Source organism: Myotis daubentonii, chromosome 1, assembly GCF_963259705.1.
Source record: "Myotis daubentonii chromosome 1, mMyoDau2.1, whole genome shotgun sequence".
NCBI classification, from domain to species: domain Eukaryota; kingdom Metazoa; phylum Chordata; class Mammalia; order Chiroptera; family Vespertilionidae; genus Myotis; species Myotis daubentonii.
The window spans coordinates 125,734,322-125,756,299 of record NC_081840.1 but is presented as its reverse complement, the minus strand read 5'-3'; the positions used below and the strand labels follow the sequence as shown (position 1 = coordinate 125,756,299).

Genomic DNA, 21,978 nt, shown 5'->3' with positions numbered 1-21,978 from the left:
AATAATATAACGATGAAAATAGAATGGTGAACACTAATCCCAAAATAAAATAAAGAAAAAATAAAATGGCACTTTAAAAAATGGTAAAATGGTAGCAGTAATAATACTGGTTAAAAATAAGAAGGTAGTAATTAAAATGGTAAAATCAGGTGATGGAAAAAGAAGAAAAGAAAGAAAAAAAAGAACAGAAAAAAAAGAATGAAAAAAAATTGGTTTCTTAGTTAAAAAGTGAAAAAAGAAAAAAAATTGCAGTAGTGAAGGTCCTTCGTTTCTTCTATTCTTCAGTGTGGCTCGCGTTAGACCTTCCAGGTATTCAGGAGAGTGTTGAGTTTCCCTGCAATATACTGTTCCTCTGTGTTGTAAACCACAGTCCTTATTTTAAAGCATGCCGCATTTATTTCCCAGACTGCCTTATTTTGTGTTTAGCAAAGAGTCAGTTTGTGGGTCAGCCTCTGGGTGGCAGTGTTCTGGGGTTGGCCTCTGAGGCTATAGGGCCTCTCTGTCCAGTGGAAGTTCACTGCCCAGAGCTGACAGCCTAATAGTTAGTTACTGGCGCTATGTTGTTGCTGGGATTGAAAATCCCCCTATAGGCCAGACCCTGTTAACTCCCAGGGACTGATCAGGTTATCTTAATCCTTGATCTCGTACAGGGTGGAATCTGGGTGTGGCTGTGCTCCTTTCCTGGGGACTGGGGGGAGGAGACTCACTCTCAGGAGAGGGTGGCTGCCCCAGTCCTGGGGTCAGGGGTGTCTCAGCACTCAATTCACTACCACCTCTCCCGGCTCCCCCTCTCTCCCCAGTCTCTCCCCAGATTCCACTCCTCAGCACACTCTCCCTCTCTTCAGCACAGGTGAGTGTCTGTATCCGAAATGTCCCATGAACAGGATTTAGTGAAAACAAACAAACAAACGCCGGCCGCGGAAACGGGGAAGGCTTGGTTTCTGTAAGCTTCTTCTCTTACCGGGACTGCATGGTCAGGTCAGCTCTTCAGGCTGCCCCCTTTAGGCTCAGTCCTCCGTGATCACAGAACCCAGCTCTCAATTTCCCTGGCGGCGCCAGGAATCCCGCGGTTCTCCTTTCCCCTGTCAGGGGCTGTGCCTGTCCCAAGGGACGCGGCTGTCTGCCACACGGTCTCCCTCCGACTCTCTGGGCTCAGAGGTCTGGCAAACTTTCCTGCCCAAATCCCTGTTTTTTTTTTTTTACCTTTCCAGGGGAGTTCTGCTCTTCCCGGCTGCAAACCCTCTCACCAGCTGAGCAATTTCGCCAATTCGGTGTGAGTGTTACTAGCTTCAGCTGCTCGCTCCATTTGCTCCGGGACACGACCTGGGACACGTCTGCCTATATCGCCGCCATCTTGGTTCTCCGGTCTTTCAATAATTTTTTAGAAACTGCCGATAAACTTAATGAGATGTACAAGAAATCTAATGAGACCCTCAATGTTGTGATAAAGGACCAACTAGAAATTAAGCATACACTGACTGAAATAAAGAATATTATACAGAGATCCAACAGCAGACCAGAGGAGCACAAGAATCAAGTCAAAGATTTGAAATGCGAAGAAGCAAAAAACACCCAACTGGAAAAGCAAAATGAAAAAAGAATCCGAAAATACGAAGATAGCTTAAGGAGCCTCTGGGACAGCTTCAAGCATACCAACATCAGAATTATAGGTGTGTCAGAAGATGAGAGAGAGCAAGATATTGAAAACCTATTTGAAGAAATAATGACAGAAAACTTCCCCTACATGGTGAAAGAAAGAGACTTACAGGTCCAGGAAGCACAGAGAACCCAAACAAAAGGAATCCAAAGAGGACCACACCAAGACACATCATAATTAAAATGCCAAGAACAAAAGACAAAGAGAGAATCTTAAAAGCAGCAAGAGAAAGAAACTCAGTTACCTACAAGGGAGTACCCATACGACTGTCAGCTGATTTCTCAACAGAAACTTTGCAGGCCAGAAGGGAGTGGCAAGAAATATTCAAAGTGATGAATACCAAGAACCTACAACCAAGATTACTTTATCCAGCAAAGCTATCATTCAGAATTGAAGGTCAGATAAAGAGCTTCACAGATAACGAAAAGCTAAAGGAGTTCATCACCACCAAACCAGTATTATACAAAATGCTGAAAGGTATCCTTTAAGAAGAGGAAGAGGAAGAAAAAGGTAAAGATACAAATTATGAACAACAAATATGCATCTTATCAACAAGTGAATCTAAGAATCAAGTGAATAAATAATCTGATGAACAGAATGAACTGGTGATTATAATAGAATCAGGGACATATAAAGGGAATGGACTGACTATTCTTGGGGGGAAAAGGGATGTGGGAGATGCGGGAAGAGACTGGACAAAAATCGTGCACCTATGGATGAGGACAGTGTGTGGGGAGTGAGGGCGGAGGGTGGGATGGGAACTGGGAGGAGGGGAGTTATGGGGGGTAAAAGAAGAACAAATGTAATAATCTGAATAAAGATTTGATTTAAAAAATAAAAATAAAATGAATAAAAAAATCTGATGAACAGAATAAACTGATGAATGTAATAGAATCAGGGGCATGGAAATGGAGTGGACTGACAATTCTCTGGGGGAAGGGAATGTGGGGGGGTGCAGTAAGAGATGGGACAAAGATCTTATATGCATGTACACAGTACCTATGGACATGGACAGTGGTGGGACGAGGGCCTGGGGTGGGGTAGGAACCAGGTGGAGGGGAGCTATGGGGGGAAAAAGAGGGACAGCTGTAATAATCTGAACAATAAAAATTTTTTTTAAAAGTAAAAACTCTCTAAGAAGATATACTGATCCTAAAATTGTAGATACCTAATAACACGTCCCCCAAATAAAGTTAATTAAATTACAGTAATTTAATTAGAAGGAAAAATTGTAGAGATAATTTTAAAAAAAGATCAATGGTTGCAATTCAATTTCAATACAAAATGGAAGGAGAGAGGAATGTGTATGGCATAGAAGGGATCCACTGGGGGATCTTTAGGTAACCTCTTGTTTAATTTTGATGGCTTGATTTAAGTAGACAAGTGCAGTTTGTGCATGGTATCCAACATGCAATGGAGAAAGAATGATGGCTTGGGCTCAGGCACCTCAGGGATGAGGATCTGGGTCTGTCCACCAGATAAGTGATAGCTGAGGGTGAGAGGAATGTAGACCAGACAGCACATGGATAGCAGAGGAGGGAGATGATCAGTTGAGGGTGCACGACCAGCTGCTGAGCTAGCTAAGGCACTGTAGTTCATTCCACTAACGTTCTCTCATAAATTTCCCCAGCAAAAGAAACCAACCAGAACCCTGGAGGAGCTTTTCTTAGATGCAGTGAAATCATATGAAACAATAGACAAAAATGACACAAGGGATGGACAGCAGTGTATTCTGTGGTGTATATAAAATTGAGGCACTCATTCCCCTGCCATCTTGAAGTGTTCTCTGTTGAGAGCTCATAACCAAGTCCCTCAGATAAAAGGAACTGTGTCGCCCAAATTACACTTCCTCCCAAGGACAGTACACATCCAATGGCTACTTGATGGGAGTTTATATTAATTGTTGCCAACAGACTTTTAAGTAATATGTTGTGAGTCAAAGAAAAATTGAGTTAGATGAAAGAAAAACTGGGGAACTGTTGGTGAGCAGACAGGAAATAATGATCATGTGGTCAGTGGGGGTCACTGAAATTCAGAGGGTTATTCAAGGAAAAAGCAACTGAGATAGATGCCTCTTCTGTATTAGGAAGTAATTCAACCTGATGGATTACTTTAAACGTTCCAAGGGTATTTACAGATTTATTTTGTTCTTGAAATATGTAAAAACTAAGAACACATTCTATTTTACATTTTTTATTAAATTAACTTTGTAATAAAAATCATAGAAAAGCTCTGTAATCAAATCACATGTTTATTCAGTCCTTGCTTCTGTGTAGTCTTCACATATTTGTATCTTTTAATTTTTGTCTCAAGTAAGAAAATTCATTAGAAGAAGCAGGCAGGTGATGACAAATGAACTTTTAATGAAGTGCTCATTATGATAATTCTTGTTTTGTTTAGTTTGGACTACAGCGTGCAAGTAATCTGGGCCCCAGTATGTTAATAAGCAGAGCTCCATTTGGAGCTGTGATCAAGATGGCTAAAAATGCTATTGTCATCACATCCTTCGCATATGGTTCCAAGTGGGGTGAGCTGATTCTTGCAGTTTCTAGAGCCAGAGGACCTAATACAGCCTGCATTTGGGTGGTGGGTGGGTGGGGGAAGATGAGGCATAATGAAAAATGTTAAGCAAGTTAACATATAATAAAATCAAATGACTCTGTTAAAATAAACAAAACCTGGTACTAGGCTAGTGATTTTCAACCATTATGTTGCAATAATTTTTAAAACATGCAATATTTGATTATTTTAGTCAGGAGCACTGACTTCTTTTCTCTTAGATTGTCAAATTAAAAAAAACATGACAACAGCCAACACAACAATAGCTGTCCAATGTGAATGAATCAAAATTACACCTATTCATTTTTGGAAAATTAATAAAAAATATAATACACTTTTTAGTGTGCTACAGAATTTTAGTAATTAGTTTATGTGTGCTATGAGATGAAAGAGGATGAAAATAGCTGTACTAGACTACTAGAAAAGAAGCAAGACAAAGCACTGAGGAATTTTCATGAGTTACTCATTAATGCTATGTTCTTCTTAGCAAATATCTCTAGAGTAAGAGTGAAATAGTGACAAGTCAGCATGCAGACATTTTAGGGCTGATTTTGTATTTTTGTCATTTCAGCTTTCCCCTATTTAAATTATATATATTTGAGTGCTCGTATGACTCTCAGAACCTTGAGTTTTAACTGAACCAGGTTTTGCTTATTTGCTCTTACCAAGTACCACTTGGTTCTTGGCTGCAACAAGACAATCCAAATACAAAGGTTTCTTAGGGTTCACTAGAATTTTGTTGATCATATTCTCCTTGTTCTTCCTACTTGGGAGGCAGTGTGATATAGTAAAACTGACAAGGAGTTTGGAATCCACAAACTGGGCACAGAGAGATTATGAACTAACTTGACTAAGGTTATAGGCAAGTAACATGGTATTCAAAACAGGGAGTCTGGCCCGATAGTCTGCTCTCTAACTATGACATAGAGAATTTTGTTGCATGGAGGCTCACAAGCTTTTGTTTTGAAATAACAATGGAGAAAAGAATCTCAGGGAATCAAGACATTATGCTGCCAGGTGAAAAGTCTAACAATAAGTAGTAATACCTTTTAGTAGGAGGGAATATCATTGAATTAGAGGACGAACTACATCATTCATTCATTCATTCATTCTTGTAGGCATGTAATGGTTATTTATTGTGTACTTCTTGCTTCCCTGGCACTTTGCTAAGTGCAAGGGAAAAACAATGGTGGAAACCCTAGACATGGTTCTTATCCTTTCTGTGTTATCTAGTGGGAAGATTCAGTCAGTAATCAAATAGTCATACAAAATAAATGTGTAATTAATAATAATATATGTACATTCATCTGTGGTGGACTGGGTGGAAGGAGAAGAAAATATATATTTTAAAGAGAACCAATGTCTCTCTATTTTAATATCATAACATTTAGCTCCACAATATTTAGCAATATTCAGTCTGCAATGTATCTCTATGATCGTTCAGTCCATAGGCTGATGCTCTAACCACTGAGAAAAACTGGCTAGGGCAATTTTTTTCTTCAGATATACCCTTATTTTATGTTTTGGAAAAATAGAAAATATTTTTCATAAGTTAAGGAAGTATTTAATTAAAATTACACTTTTCAATTTCAGAAGAATTGATTTTAAAACTGAGATTTTTAAAGATTACATTAACTTTAATGAATAGCTATGATCAATCAAGCATTTTAAAAGAAGACTAATGGCCCACATATGATTGGACAAACAGTTGTCATTTAGAATTTTTAAAAATCAATACTAAAATTATTAGAATAACTAAATATGTCTTACCTGGACTGTAGCTTTGGGTATCCATGACAGAGCAATAAATATTTTCTCCTTAAAATTAAAACCAGCAAAAGTCACCAAGAAAAATGTAGCAGAAATTCGAACCAATAAGGCCAAACTCATACAAGCAATAGAAATACCTACAACAGATAAAAAACAAATATAAATAACAAAATACTTGGGAAGAAGTGGTTCTTTATACCTAGAGATATGATCTGTAAAAGTATTGAAAACTTTTAAGAGTATTGCCTCTTTCGGTTTTTATTTTTAAGTAAACATAATAATCATAAAAAATACAAATATAATCGAGGCCTTTATGTAAAGCAGAAGAGGTTATCTGATGGTGGGGGTATCATGAAAAATAAGATAAATTGCATTTATTTAATTCTGAGCTAATAGACTTTGAACTTTTATTACAAGTGAAAGTATTAAACAGGTGCTGATAGTATCTAATATTTCCCCTCGGAAAAAAATTCTAATCTCCATTTCCAATCTCTAATCTTCCTCCATTAGGGAAGATATTGGACTATCTTTGGTAACAAAGAGCACACAGAGTAAAGAAGAACAAATGTATGTTACTGTTTCAACATGAGTTTCTGAAAAAGGCATTCAAAGACATACTGTAAATAAAAATAAAAATTATTCATAATTTTCTTAAATATTTTCAACTCATATTTTTTGTGCTATAATCATTCTTACCAATAGCATCTGATTTAAGAGCTTCAACAGATACTTCCAATCCAACCAAAGCAAAAAGGAGGGGTTTAAAAATATCCCATGCAAATGTAATAATTTTTTGAACTTCATTCTGTAGAAAAGAGAGTATATTTTTAGCTATTGTGACATATAAAAATAACTGCATTTCAGAAATTTAAAGTCTATTTTATTACATAAAATTAAGATATTTATTTGTAGAAGAAATGTTAAACAATAAAAATTGAGTTGGGTCATTCTTTTACTCAAACACTTGTGTAGAATTTGACTAACAGAAATTCCAAAGCTATAAAATAAAAATATTTGGTAATTGTGTCATGAAACAAGTAAGGTATTTGGAGCTCCAGACACATTTCTAATGATTCAGCAAGAGTTCTAGCTTTTGTTTGCAAGGTAACAGAATGGAGACAAAACTACATCATGCCCAATGAGAACATACTCAAGATCAGGCAAACATTTTAGCTCTCAACATGAAAGTGAATCCTGATAGTCTTAAACTATGAGGAAAAAAATTTTGGTAATCTGTTAGGCTGTTTTGGAAGGACCCATTTTGAAAACTTGTTATTTTTTTTCCTTAATGTCAAACCCAAAACATATTAAATTAATTAATTAATTTATTGATTTTTAGAGAAAGAAAGGAAGGGAGGGAAAAAGAAATAACGACTTGTTGTTCTACTGCACTTACTGTTTCTCATATGTGTCCTGAACAGGGATCAACCCACAACCTTGGCATATCAGGAAGATGCTCTAACTTACTGAGCTACTTGGCCAGGGCAAAACGTTTAGATTTTTACTTGGTTGCTTGCAACACCTCCCTTTCTGGGAATAAATCTCTCCCAGTTCTATCTGCAAGTGATGTGGTTACAGCAAAGACCCTGTAGACATAACAGTGCTGGCTCTTCTCCAGGAACTTGGATGAAGAGTTTCAGCCTAATCTGAACAGAAGATACATCAAACTTTAATCTCCTTTGTTTGGGGCAGAAACTATATTTTTAACTATTCCTTTTTTGTCTGTATTTTCTGATGGCCATTTATAGTAAGAATGAAGTTTAAAAGAGGGAAAAACAAAAAACCCCACCCACAATATTACTGTTCCTTGCTTATATACATTATTCTATTTGTTACGTTTGACTTTTACAGTCTATTTTCTTACTGTCGGATTTCCTTTATCACATAAAAATAGAATTCTAGTAGTTTTCATTTTATTTATCTAATTATAATTTATTATTAACTATTTTTTATAATTATGGAATACTAAACAAAATGCCAATATAACTTTTGGGTATGGAACTTCTCAAGCTGATTATAAAATGTTTCTAAAATTCAGGAATGGCCAAGTAATACCTTAAAAATAAATTCCATGAGAGGAAATCTATATTAGATTTTGAGACATAAAACTATGACCTATGATATAAAATAGACTTAGAGTATTATAGGAAACATAAGTAGGATTAGGTTCCAGAAATGAACTTAGATAAATTTGAGGGTTTAAGTCACATTAAAGAGGCATTTAAAGGTTACTGAATAATTAATGCTTAGTCAATGAATAATTTGGCAAAAATTGAATATCTAATTTATACCCTTTTCTATCCATATACAGCTGTTATATGTATATATATGTATATCTATGAATACATATATAAACACACACATCTGCATCCTTATCTCACAGCATTCACAAAAATAAATTCCAGATGAATTAAAGAACCAATGCAAAAACAAAAAAAATAAAAACTACCAAAGTATGAGATGATAATATAGAAGATATTATAATGTTTATAATCTTATAATCTTGAGTAAAGAAATCCTTCTTAAATAACATACTGAATACAAAATAAAGAAGGAAAAACTGACAGGATTGACTATAAGAAATATTGCAATACTATTGACTATATTCCTTGTGCTGCATTACATCACTGTGACTTATTTACTTTACTAGTGGCCCAGTGCACAAAATTTGTGCACGGGAGGGAAGGTTGGGATTCCCTCAGCCCAGCCTGCACCCTTTCCGATCAGGGGCCCTTAGGGGATGTCTGACTGCCGGTTTAGGCCCTGTGGGATCAGGCTTAAACCGGCAGTTGGACATCCCTCTCGCAATCTGGGACCACTGGCTCCTAACTGCTCACTTGCCTGCCTGCCTGATTGTCCCTAACCTCTCTGCCTGCCTGCCTGCTTGCCCCTAACTGCCCTCCACTGCCAGCCTGATCTCACCCCCAACTGCCTCTGCCTGCCTGATCACCCATAACTGCTCTCTCCTGCTGGCCTGATCTTGCCCCCAATGGCCCTCCCCTGCTGGCCTGATCTCATCCCCAACTTCCCTCCCCTGCCTGCCTGATCACCCCTAACTGCCCTCCCCTGCTGACCTGATCTCACCCCCAATTGCCCTCCCTTGCAAGCCTGATCTCACCCCCAACTGCCCTCCCCTGCCTGTGTGATCGCCCCTAACTGCCCTCCCCTGCTGACCTGATCTCGCCCCCAGCTGCCCTCCCCTGCCGACCTGGTTGCCCCCAACTTCCCTCCCCTGCCAGCCTGATCTCGCCCCCAACTGTCCTCCCTGCGGGCTTGATCGCCCCTAACTGCCTCTGCTCCGCCCCCACCACCACCATTGCTTTGTCCAGAAGGAAGTCGGACGTCTGAAAGATGGCTGGTCGACCTGGTCTAATTAGCATATTATCCTTTTATTAGTAAAGACTAGAGGCCCGGTGCACAAAAATTTGTGCACTCGGGTGGGTCCCTCAGCCCACCCTGTGCCCTCTCGCAATCTGGGGCCCCTTGGGGGCCCCTTCCCCTGGCTGCTGGCACCAGTTTTCCTCCGGTGCCTGGAACCCAGGCCTTCGCTCTTCGCTGGGAGGGGCCCACACGGTGGGCGAGGGGCTTAGCTCTTTTAAAAATACTTCTGAATGTTTGGTAAATAACCCTGTAGGAATCTACTTTCTGAAACATGCTGGTTGTTAAGGGCTGATTTGGGTAATCAACAAAATGTATGTTAAAATCCTAATCCCCAGAACCTCAGAATGTACCTGTATATGGAGATAAGATCTTTAAAGAGGGGATTACATTAAATTGTGGCAGTTCCATTGGGACCCTTAGCCCATCTCACTGAAGTCCTTATAAGAAGAGGAATGTTGGGGTCCAGCCCCAGCAGGTCCAGGGGTTCCCAAAGAAGGAATGACACAGAGGCAGCATTCAGGTTATCATCATAGCCAGGTTCTCTTTTTATTGTCCTGTTACATCTATATTTATACTATTTGATCCTATAAACATGCCTCTATAAGCTTTTTTTTTTTTTTTGCATTGGGTCCATTTATTGGGGGGTCAGTCAAAGGGGGAGCTGGCTAGGGTGGGGTAGGGCAGCAGCTTGTCTGGCCCCCGAGAAACCCAACTTAAGTCCAGAGCCTTGAGGGCTTAGAAGCCAAAGTCTTCCTCCACCTTTATCTGCACGGGGGCCAGCTCCGGAGTCAGCGGGACTCCTGCCCAGTGCCCCTCCTATGGCACTCGCCGCCTCTTCCAACTGCTGGGGCCGGGCTGCTGGCTTCTGTGGGCGCTGGCGTCCTCCTGGGCAGGGACAGCCCCTCTTTCTCTGGAGGCTCGTTCTCAGCGTTGCCTGGGTTGGGAGCATCTCTGCCCTGGCTGCCCTCATCCTCCAGTAAGATGGTGAACTGGCTGGCCCGGTAGTTGTCACCATAGGAGTCCAGCACCTTCATGAGGAACCTCCGCTCCTGCTGGAGTCTCCGTGTTATCCTCTATATCTGATGGAGCCTGTTCAGGACCCGCTCCTTCGCCTGCTCAATCTCCCTGCAGCGCCGATCCAGCGCCTGGTACTTCCTGCGATTGAGTTCCTGTTGGTGCCGCCCTTGCTGGCCTCAGGCTGCCTCCTCCTCTTCGTCTCGCTCCTGGAGGCTGGAGCTGCCCAGACCCCCAGACAGGAACTCCACTTCGGTCTCAAGCTCGCTCTCCAGGATGTGACCACCTTCAGCGGAGGCAGCGCCAGCTCCCAGCCGGGAGGTGCTGAGAACTCCTCAAAGCCCACGGCTGCCATGGACCCCTCTCTCTGCTCCAGCTCCATTTCTCCCTGGCTCCCGACGCAGAACTTCCAACCTTGCAAGCCTCTAGTTTAAAGTGGCTTGCGAAACTACAGCCCATCCGATTTCACAGCCAGGCACCCAGGCCCTGGCCGCTAAGCCTCCTGGGAGTTGTAGTTCTCTATTTCCGGCTTGCCTCCCTCGCCCCACCCCCACCCCAGTCCCAACTGAAAGGCCCTGCTGGCTGGTCTAACCCTGTGGCCAGGCATCTGAGTCACCTCGGGTCTTTATTCCTGTCCCGACACCACGCCATCTGACCATGGAGACTCTCCTCTTGCGAGGCCCCTGGGTCTCCTTCTGGGTCTCCTCCTGGGTCTCCTCAGCCCAGGTACTGGATCACGTGCCCCAGCAGCAATACAGCCCTGGTGCCTGGGTCTCCTTCTGGGGCCTGGCTGTATCGCCCCCGGACCGGATGGCGTGCCCCAGCTGCGACGCAGCCCTGGGCCCTGGGTCTCCTCAGCCTGGGCACCGGATTGCGTGCCCCAGCAGCAAAAACAGCCCCGGCACCTGGGTCTCCTTCTGGGTCTCCTCAGCCCAGGCACTGGATTGCGTACCACAGCTGCAACTCAGCCCCGGGCCCTGGGTCTCCTTCTGGGGCCTGGCTGTGTCACCCCCGGGGGACCGGATCACGTGCCCCAGCGGCAACGCAGCCCCAGCGCCTGGGTCTCCTTCTGGGGCCTGGCTGCATCGCCCCTGGGGTCCAGATGGTGTCCCCAGGCAGCTATGCAGCGTGGCCTCTGGCCCCGCCTCTGGGTGTTCTCCCATCACTGGTGATCAGTGATCTGAGAAGCCAGGCAGACATCCGCCTCTTCCCTGCCCCACCCAGCTTCTCCCATTACTGGCCCAGGGCCGGCAAAGGCGGCCAGGTTCTCTTATCACAGAAGCCGGCAAAGGAGGCCTGGCTTCTCCGAGCAAAGGCAGCTCGGTTCTCTGGCTCTTGGCTGCCGCCTGGGTTTCCGATTGCAGTCAGCGGCAGGCAGCTTCTTCCCTCCTTCCCCTTTCGCCTCCCAGCATTGCGCCTATGTTGGCAGTTAACTGCCAATCTTAGTTGGCAGTTAATTTGCATATAGCCCTGATTAGCCAATGAAAAGGGTATCGTCGTACGCCAATTACCATTTTTCTCTTTTATTAGATAGGATGGATTATAGAGGATAGGATTTCTTAAATGGGGAGGGAGCCTTTTTCAGCAGGAGGAGATGCTCTTGGCAGAAAAAATACATAATCCCTATATCTGGACTGATAGCCAGCCATATGCACTATACTGCCAAACCAGTCAATAAAAATTGAACCACTTTCTTACACCTTACACCAAACAGCTGTTGTTCTTAAAACCCCTTCTCAGCCCCCACCTTAGGTTCTGCCTTCGCAGTTCACCCAGATTAGGTTCTGATTTTTTGGTTTCCATGCCAGTCAGCATCAGAAGCTCCACTTCCTAGGCAGCCATTAACTCCTTGCAGTTCACCCAGATTTGGTTCTGATTGGTGGGTTTCTATGTCAGTCAGTGTTGCCAGGCTTATCTCTGGGCCTGATCAGAGAGGCGGGGCTGATCAGGAGCCCCCGCAGAGGCCCGGAGAGAAATAGAGGTGCAGCTGCTGGCCAGGCCCGGAGAGAGAGTGGCAAGGGCTGACCAACACGGAGGCTATGAATCAGGCCCTGCTTCTCTCTCCAGGCCTCTCTCCGGGCCTGATCTGCAGCCCCCTCAGCAGTAAGTGCTGGGTTGCCACACCTGCAGCAGCGGCAGTCAGTGATGGGTCATCACGGCAACGCAACACTGACTGCAGGACTGACTTCTGGTCGGTCGAGCCTTCGGTCATTTTAGACGTTACGGACCCTGGGTTTTTATATCCTAATATATAAAAGCCCTGGGTCCATCATGACTGAAGGCTGGACCAACCAGAAGTCAGTCCTGCAGTCAGTGGTGACCCAGAACTGACTGCTGCGGCTGCAGGCACAGTGACCCAGCACTGACTGCTGAGGGGGCTGCAGATCAGGTCTGGAGAGAGAAGCAAGGTCTGATCCATAGCCTGTGTGGCAGCTGTTGATCAGCACTTGCCTCTTTCTTTCTCTCCCAGCGGGGCCAGCAGCCACGCCTCCATTTCTCTCCAGGCCTCCACCAGGGCTGCTGATCAGCCCTGCCTTTCTGATCAGGCCCCGTTGATAGGGCCAGAGATGCTGACTGGCATAGAAACCGACCAATCATAACCAAATTGGCCAGCAGGGGAGAGCAGTTGGGGGTGAGATCAGGCCAGCAGGGGAAGGCCATTGGGGGCAATCAGGCCTGCAGGGGAGAGCAGTTGGGGGCGATCAGGAAGGTAGGCAGAGCAATTAGGGGCGATCAGACAGACAGGCAGAGGGGTTAGGGGCAATCAGGCAGGCAGGCAGAAGTAGTTAGGGGTGATCAGGCAGGCAGGCAGGCAGGCAGAGGCAGTTAAAGGCAATCAGGAAGGCAGGCAAGTGAGCAGTTAGGACCTGCAGTCAGACATCCCCCAAGGGGTCCCTGATTGGAGAGAGTGCAGGCTGGGCTGAGGAAACCAACCCCCTCCGTGCACAAATTTAATGCACCGGGCCACTAGTATTTGGATAATTGCAAGTTTGTACCTTTTATTGTCCTTCACCATTTTCATTCATTCTCCCACACCACTCCCTTCTGACAACCATCAGTTTGTTCTCTGTATCTATGGGTCTATTTTTGTTTTGTTTCTTAGATTACACATATAAGTGAAAGAATATAGTATTTGTCCTTCTCTGTCTGACTTATTTCTTTCCTTTTTTTAAAATATATTTTACTGATTTTTTACAGAGAGGAAGGGACAGGGATAGAGAGTTAGAAACATCGATGAGAAAGAAACATCAATCAGCTGCCTCCTGCACACTCCCTACTGGGGATGTACCCGCAACCAAGGTACATGCCCTTGACCGGTTTCGAACCTGGGACCCTTGAGTCTGCAGGCTGACACTCTATACACTGAGCCAAACTGGTTAGGGCTGTCTGACTTATTTCACTTAGCACAGTGCTCTCCACATCCATCCATGTTGTTGCAAATGGTTAAGATTTTGTTCTTTTTTATAGCTGAATAATATTTCATAAATAATGTTTTATAGTTTTTTTCCCCCATCAGATTAAAAATAATAGAACTAGTGGTAATATTAGTGTGTTCATGGGTTGAGGTATTGGGGACTCTGCTAACCTGGTGGTAGTAAATAGTGTAAATATATAAAATCTTTTGAATGGAGAATTTGGCAGTCCCATCAAAATAGAAATGTACCATTTTTGAAATTCAACAATTCTATTTCTAGGAATATATTCCTACAGAATTACTTGTACACTTGCAAAAACACACATGAATAGGACTGTTCATGGCAGCACTGTTTATAATAACAAAAAATGGAAATGATCTAAATGTCTACAAATAGAGGACTGATTAGAGGAAATAATTCTGGGAGGGGGTGTTTGATATTTGGGAGTGGTGAGGAAAAAGGAGTATTTTACAATTTATTTTGTATGTGTATTGTTTAATCTTTTATGAGAATTTTTTCATATCCTAACTGTATAAATAAAATTTTAATTAATAATTAAATCAATAAAAGTTATATAGTCATATTGCATAAAACTTGGGGGGAAATAGGCCTGATGAGATAACTCAACTCCTGATTGTGTTTTAGTGTATGTGCAGTTCCTTTTCTTAAATACTTTATTTCCTTTATTGACATAAAGTTCCTCCAAGGCATACACTTTTGGAACATCTTCCAACCAGAATGAGAAGGTTTCCTAAATGTCCATTATAATGTAAAAAAAAAATCAGTTATTTTACCTATAAAAATTGTTTATTAAAAATATTCACCCCTCTCCATCAAAATAAAAACCTTCTGCACAGCAAAAGAAACCATCAACAAAACAACAAGAAAGCCCACACTGCATGGGAGAACATATTTGCCAATGTTATCACTGATAAGGGTTTAATCTCCAACATTTATAGGGAACTCATACAACTTAACAAAAGGAAGATAAACAATCCAATCAAAAAATGGGCAAAGGACCTAAATAGACACCTTTCAAAAGAGGACATTCAGAAAGCCAAGAGACATATGAAAACATGCTCAAAGTCACTAATCATCCAAGAGATTCCAAATCAAAACAATAATGAGGTACCATCTCACACCTGTCAGAGTGGCTATCATCAACAAATGACAAGTGCTGGAGAGGATGTGGAGAAAAAGGAATACTCGTGCACTGCTGGTGGGAATGCAGACTGGTGCAGCCACTGTAGAGAACAGTATGGAGTTTCCTCAAAAAACTAAAAATGGAACTCCCATTTGACCCCATGATCCCACTTCTAGGAATATATCCAAAAAAAACAGAAACACCAATCAGAAAGGATATATGCACCCCTATGTTCATAGCAGCACAATTCACCATAACTAAGATCTGGAAACAGCCTAAGTGCCCATCAGTAGATGAATGGATTAGAAAACTGTGGTACATCTACACAATGGAATACTATGCTACCGTAAAAAAGAAGGAATTCTTACCATTTGCAACAGCATGGATGGAACTGGAGAGCATTATGCTAAGTGAAATAAGCCAGTCAATGAAGGAAAAATACCAAATGATCTCACTCATTTATGGATAATAAAGACCATTATAAACTTAAAAAAAATATATTCACCCTGTCTGTGGTCCAATGTGCTCCTCCAATGAAAGTCAACATTATTGTGAATAATCCTCCAGCTCCATGTGTACCGATGCTATTGCTGACTAAGACGGCAGTTACACATGAACCCAAAATAAGGCCTGCTCTCTTCATTGTAAGATTTGTCTAGAATTATATAAATTTTTATAAATTATTTACATTAAACATATAATACATTTACATTCTCTTTCATTCATTATTGACCTTTTGATTCTATAATATGTTATATTAAATAATGTATAAAATTTTGGCTTTCTTCCTCACCAAATATTTTAGTAGACTTGACAATAAGTGAAAAAATGTATAATTATTAAGTTTCATCTTCTGCCACATGTTGGTAATACCAGTAAAATGGTTAAAATATTTTAACTGTAAGTGAAAAGGAAAGAAGAGAGACAGCAATATAACCTGTAGTTCTATATAACATATCCAACGGATTCTTAAAAATAAATTTCTGAAAATCTCATTAGCTATGACAATTGTTAAAGGCAAATCAAAATGGACATTACAGAATATAAGAGTAATGGCACATTCTTTTTTTTTTTGGCACATTCTTTAGGGCAGGTAAGGATTGAATGTAATAGTGTTGCCTCAGTCAAAGAGAGTGGGAGTAAATTTAACTCAGAAAATATAAGGAGGTAAATGGGAATCTATCTCTCCTAAAATGTTCAAAGGAAAGTATGAGTTAAGAAAGATTAGAAAAAGTTGTCAGAAGTCAGTAGGCAATTTAGTGAAGAAAGGGGTGGGGTGGAATGGAAATGGTATTCTGATTTAATTATATATTTTTTAAAAAGTATCCATTGCAAAGTATTACCAGGGGTCCTCAAACTATGGCCCGCGGGCCACATGCAAATACAAATATTGTATTTGTTCCCGTTTTGTTTTTTTACTTCAAAATAAGATATGTGCAGTGTGCATAGGAATTTGTTCATAGTATTTTTTTAAACTATAGTCCGGCCCTCCAACGGTCTGAGGGACAGTGAACTGGCCCCCTGTTTAAAAAGTTTGAGGACCCCTGTATTATGCATTAGGAAGCTTAATTTTAAAACCAAAAGCATAGTAAAAGGTATGTTATCTCTGTCATAGCAGAACAGGTTTCAAAAAATATATTTTTAAAGGTATTTAGTCAGTAAGTACATCATCCTTTATAAAAGGTGTATATATATATTTTTTCTGTCGACACCTTCATTACATTTATAAATACAAGGTTTATACAGCATTCCATCAAAAAAATTTTCCCTAATATTCCTTATTTGCCAAGTCCAGAAGCAAAGACTTTAGCCAAGGCCATTGACACCTATCAATCAGAACTGTGCTCACTTTAAAGCAAAGTAGGCAATGGAGGCTACACTTATGGGGAAGGACAATAAATATTAAATGTAATATTTCATGGATATTCTAAAAGTTCAAATTTTGCAAAAAAAATAACCAATACTATACTTCTAAAAGTTGACTAATTTTTTATTTACCTGATCTTCACTTGGAAAATATCGAAGACAAATTCCCCAAAATGTTCCTAGTAGCATACCCAAAATTACATCCCGAAAAGAAGTTAAGAGATCATGAAGTATGCCACCTATAAGGGCACACATAAGGAAAAATGATCATAGAGAAATATTTTTACATACCCAACACATCAGAAAATCAAACGTAGGTGATTTATGAAGAAAGGTATGTATTTTATAGAGCAAATATAGAAAAATGAATATTTAATATTAACAAATATAAAAAATGTATGCAGATCTATTTGATACATTAGGTGTGTACTCTTAAATAATTTAGTACAAACAATTCAGAAATGTTTATTGAATAAATAGGCCGGAAAACAAAGAACTAATACGCTACAATGTGCTCCCCTACACACCGTGACTACAAGATCAAGTGAGGTAGGAGAATGGACAGAGATTGACAAAGAAGCACCTCTGGCACCTAGCACAAGGCTGGCAATATTTATTTTCTGATGTATGATTATGACAAAGAAAGAAATTATTTAAATATAAAAAGAACAACCTGGCTGGTGTGGCTCAGTGGTTGAACATTGACCTATGAATCTGGAGGTCACGGTTCAATTCCCAGTCAGGGCACATGTTCAGGTTGGAGGTTTGATCCCCAGTGTGGGCATGCAGGAGGCAGCTGATCAATGATTCTCTTTCATCATTAATGTTTCTATCTCTCTCTCCCTCTCCCTTCCTCTCTGAAATCAATAAAAAATAAATATCAAAAGAACAATATAACAGTAACAACATAAAAAGAGATTTATTCTAGGGTCAATCCTGGGACTATTCAAAGGTCAACTGAGTCATCAATATATTTTATACAACCACATCTGTATAGAATAGTACTTAAAAGTGTGGGTCTGGGGTCAAACAGTCAGATTTATATCTTGGCTACCCTACTTAATGGATTTGTGACTTTGAGCAATTTATTTATTTATTTATTTATTTATTTATTTATTTATTTATTTATTAATTTAAATCCTCACCTGAGGATATTTTTTCCATTGATTTTTCTAGAGAGAAGGGGAAGTGCCAGGGGAGAGAGAGAAACATCAATGTGAGAGAGACACATTGACTGGTTGTCTCCCACATACAACCGACCTGGGCTAGGTCGAAACTGTAACTGCGGTATGTTCCCTTGACTAAGAATGGAACCTGAGACCCTTTGTTTGACAGTCTGATGCTCTAACTACTGAGCAAAACCATCCAAGGCTGAGCAAATTATTTAACCTATGTTCCTCAGTTTCCTTGTCTATAAAATGAGCATAGCACGATTGTGACCATTAAATGGGTAGAAACATCAATGGAACTTAAAACAAGTATGAAGCAATTATCCAATAATATTGTTGTTCACTGTTTACCCTCAGTCTTTGCCATAATGGCTGGCACAATGGAAGAGGAAGGAACACAGATATACATATACACATACATATTTTAGTTGATTTTTAGAGAAAGTGGAAAGGAGAGGGAGAGAGAGAGAGAGAGATCGATGAGAGAACTTGCCCTCCTGCATGCCCCTACTGGGAATCAAGAACCCCTACTGAGGATCAAGCCTGAAACCTGACCCAGGAATTGAACCAACAATCTTTTGGTGCATGGAATGATGCCCAACCAACTGAGCCACACCGGCCAGGGCCAGAAATATTTTCTGAGAGAATAACTGATACCATTAATCATTAATGAAGGAAAAGATTACCAGATTTGTTAACAAAAATTTTAGAACTTCTGAATAGCAAAAAAAAAGAACTCTCATATATTTAAGTCAAATTAAAATTGGGGAAACCTAAGAATATGATAAAAAGGGTTATCATTTTTAATTTTATGACGAACCTTGGTAAATCAAAAAGAACAAAAGATTAACACACCTATAAGGCAAAAGATTCCAAGAAAAGAATATAAAACATGACAAAATGTCAATGACCGATAAACATGAATATTTGTTTAACATCACTAGTAGAAAAAGTACTCCATTTAAAGTGGTCTCACTTTTCACCTACCAAATTAGCAAGGGAAAAAGAGACGAATAGTATCTAGTTTTGAAAAGGGTGAAGAGAAAGTGGCAAACTTGTGCACCATGGTAGGACATGACATTGCAGCAATACATTTCAAAAGCTTATTAACTCTATATACTTTTTAGCTCAATGATTATTCTTTTAAGATTAAGAAATTATTAATTTTAAGTACAACTTCAGTTATAAGATGTTCATGCAAATATTATTTTAATAGAAACTATAGAAGTCAACTTCAGTTTTCAACAAGAAATTGTGATACAGATAATTGAGTACTACGCAATCATTACAATGTCATAGAAATCTATTTACTGAAGAGAAACATATGCAATATACAATTAAGTGCAAAACAATCCTATATAATAAAAGCCTAATATGCAAATTGTCCCCATGGGTGGTCATTCGACCCGGAGAATGGGAGTTTGACCACTCACTATGACGTGCGCTGACCACCAGGGGGAGACACAAAACATGGCGGGTGTCGGCAAAGTGCTGCAACCTCTCACCAGCCACCTGGGGGCGGAGTGACTGGGACAGAGGTGCGGCGAGGCGTCTGCCGAGCTTGCTCTCACTCTTCCTGTTCCCCTCCCCTGGGACGCCAGGGCTTGCACTCAGGTGATGGGCTCCCATGAGGAGCCTGCCCTGCACCTGCACTGCCTCTTCGCTCCCTGTGGGTTTGCGCAGGAGCTAGTCTGTGAGGCTGGCCGGGAGAGGGTGCACTGCCTGCCCAGCTTCCATGCAGCACCGCTGGGCAGCCAAGAGACCCACACTGCGTCCTGGCCTGCCGCATCCGGCTGCACTCATCGCATCTCCGCATGGAAACTCAGGCACCATGGCTTAGGCGCAGGGGGGTGCACAGGGGTCTGGGGGCCCAAGTGCAGCCCAGGGCCCAGAGGTCAGCTGGGACCTGCCCTTCCATGCTACACACTCATGCTTCGATCGCTGGCCAGGTCTAGGGACCACACCTGTGCACAAACTTTGTGCACCAGGCCTCTAGTTCAAGTTACAATCAATTATGGTCAATGTTCAATAATTTTATAAGAATACAAGAGGCTCGGTGCACGAAATTCATGCACTGAAGGGGAGGTGTCCCTCAGCCTGGCCTGTGGCCTCTTGCAGACCAGGACCCCTCAGGGGATGTCCACCTGCAGTCAGACATCCCTCTCTCAGTCTGGGGCTCTCGCAGTCCCTTGCTCCTTACCACCTGCCTGCAGCGAAGGTGGGAGAAGCTCCCACCACTGCCACTGTACTCACCAGCTGTGAGCCTGGCTTCTGGCTGAGTGACACTCCCCCTGTGGGAGTGCACTGACCACCAAGGGGAAGCTCCTGCGTTGAGCATCTGCCCCTTGGTGGTCAGTGCATATCATAATGACCCATCATTCCACCAGTCATTTTGCCATTCTGTCAATTTGCATATTATGGTTTTATTATATAGGATTTGGAGCAGAGAGAAAAGAAAGAAAGAGAGAGAGAGAGAATGATAAGTAGATAGATAAATAGATAGATTCTAGATAGACTTACATCAAAAGATTTGGAATTATTATTCCTGGGATATGACCATTGCAGATTTTATTTTTATCTTTTCCCTTTTTAAAATATATATCTTTCAATTTCAAGAGAAACTTTATACATTATTTTTAAACTTAATATTTTGGTGCTTCAATAATATAGGAGACTGAATTTCAAACATTGCTGATAACTAAAATCATTACTAAATGTGTAAATTTTTACTTTCACAATTTTTGTAGAGTGACATTCAAGACCAAATTAACACCTTGGGATTCAGAATTGGTGCAGGATCTTGTTCCACCACTACCAAAAGGTGCACAGTTGTCCACACTCTATATATTTAACTTGTCTTAATAACAGAGCAACCATCTATATCTATATATAGAAAAATCCAGCAACCATAACAATTTAACAGCTGGGCAACTGGTTGCTATGATGCCCAGCCCCTGCCCCTGGCTGGCCCCGCCACTGATCAGCTTCTCCCACCCCGATTGAGGTGGCCAACTTCCTCAGAGCCCCTTGCCCAGGCCAGCCCCACCCCCCAACGGGAATCCCAACCCCAATGGGAACGTGGCCAGCCTGCAAACTGACCATGGTCCCTTGCCGAGGCTGGCCCTGCCTCCCAATGGGGACCCCCCACCGTGATGGGGGCATCGCCAGTCTGAAAATCACCCCTATCCCCTCGCCCAGGCCAGCCCTGCCCCCAAAAGGGACCCCCCCACCCCAATCAGGGGTGTGACCCCTCACCCAGGAGGCCCTGCCCACAGCAGGGACCCCCACCCTGATTGGGGGTGTGGCCGGCCTGCAAACTACCCGCAGCCCCTCACCCAGGGAAACCCCACCCCAACAGTGGGTGTGGCTGACCAGCAAACCGCCTACAGTCCCTCACCCCAGCCAGCCCTGCCCCCCCACCCAGATCTGGGGCCCCCATCAGGGCAGGCCAGCTGGCCCCCACCTGTGAACCAGGCCTCTATCCTTTATAATAAAAGGGTAATATGCAAATTGACCCTAAAGGCAGAATGATCAAAACAACCACTGGACCAGTTACTATGAGGCGCACTGACCACCTCTCAGTTCCTTTCCACAGCCAGCATGCTCTGATCGCTTGATAATGAATGAGGAACCGGGGGTGGGTGGCTGGGGATGTGGGCAGTGCCAAGCCAAGGCCCCCACCCCACTGGTCACCCCACACACAGAGGGCAACCCACAGTGGGGGCGGGGCTGGTGAGCGGGCAGTAACAGCTGATCTCTCAGTCCCTTCTCCTGGCCGTCAGGCACTGATCACCCTATGGCAAAAGGGGTGGGTGGCAGCAGAGGTTGGGTGGCGGTGGGATTTGGGGCCAGCTGTGGGCCACCGGGAAGGATGGCCCTGATCACAGGCCAGGCCTAGAGACCGTACATGTGCACAAAATTTGTGTGCTGGGCCTCTAGTTTGTTTATAATGATGTCCAAAGGTATATTTCAAAAATATCTATTAAAGATATTAGTAGTATT

The 21,978-nt window shown here is 42.2% G+C and overlaps 1 protein-coding gene and 1 pseudogene across 1 annotated transcript in view; both read right to left on the bottom strand.

Annotated features, from left to right (window-relative positions):
- Window positions 1-4,000: 4,000 nt before the first annotated feature.
- The window catches only part of LOC132233646 (sodium/hydrogen exchanger 9B1-like), a 43,549-nt gene continuing 25,571 nt past the window's right edge, over window positions 4,001-21,978 (bottom strand). The window contains exons 5-9 of the mRNA XM_059694702.1: window positions 16,940-17,046; window positions 15,447-15,596; window positions 6,683-6,791; window positions 5,987-6,123; window positions 4,001-4,230 (exon numbers count right to left, since the gene is read on the bottom strand). Of these exons, the coding sequence (XP_059550685.1) occupies window positions 4,054-4,230; window positions 5,987-6,123; window positions 6,683-6,791; window positions 15,447-15,596; window positions 16,940-17,046 (680 nt within the window). The 3' untranslated portion in view covers window positions 4,001-4,053. The remainder of the gene's footprint in view (window positions 4,231-5,986; window positions 6,124-6,682; window positions 6,792-15,446; window positions 15,597-16,939; window positions 17,047-21,978) is intronic.
- On the bottom strand, window positions 10,013-10,736 carry LOC132226638 (TCF3 fusion partner-like; annotated as a pseudogene).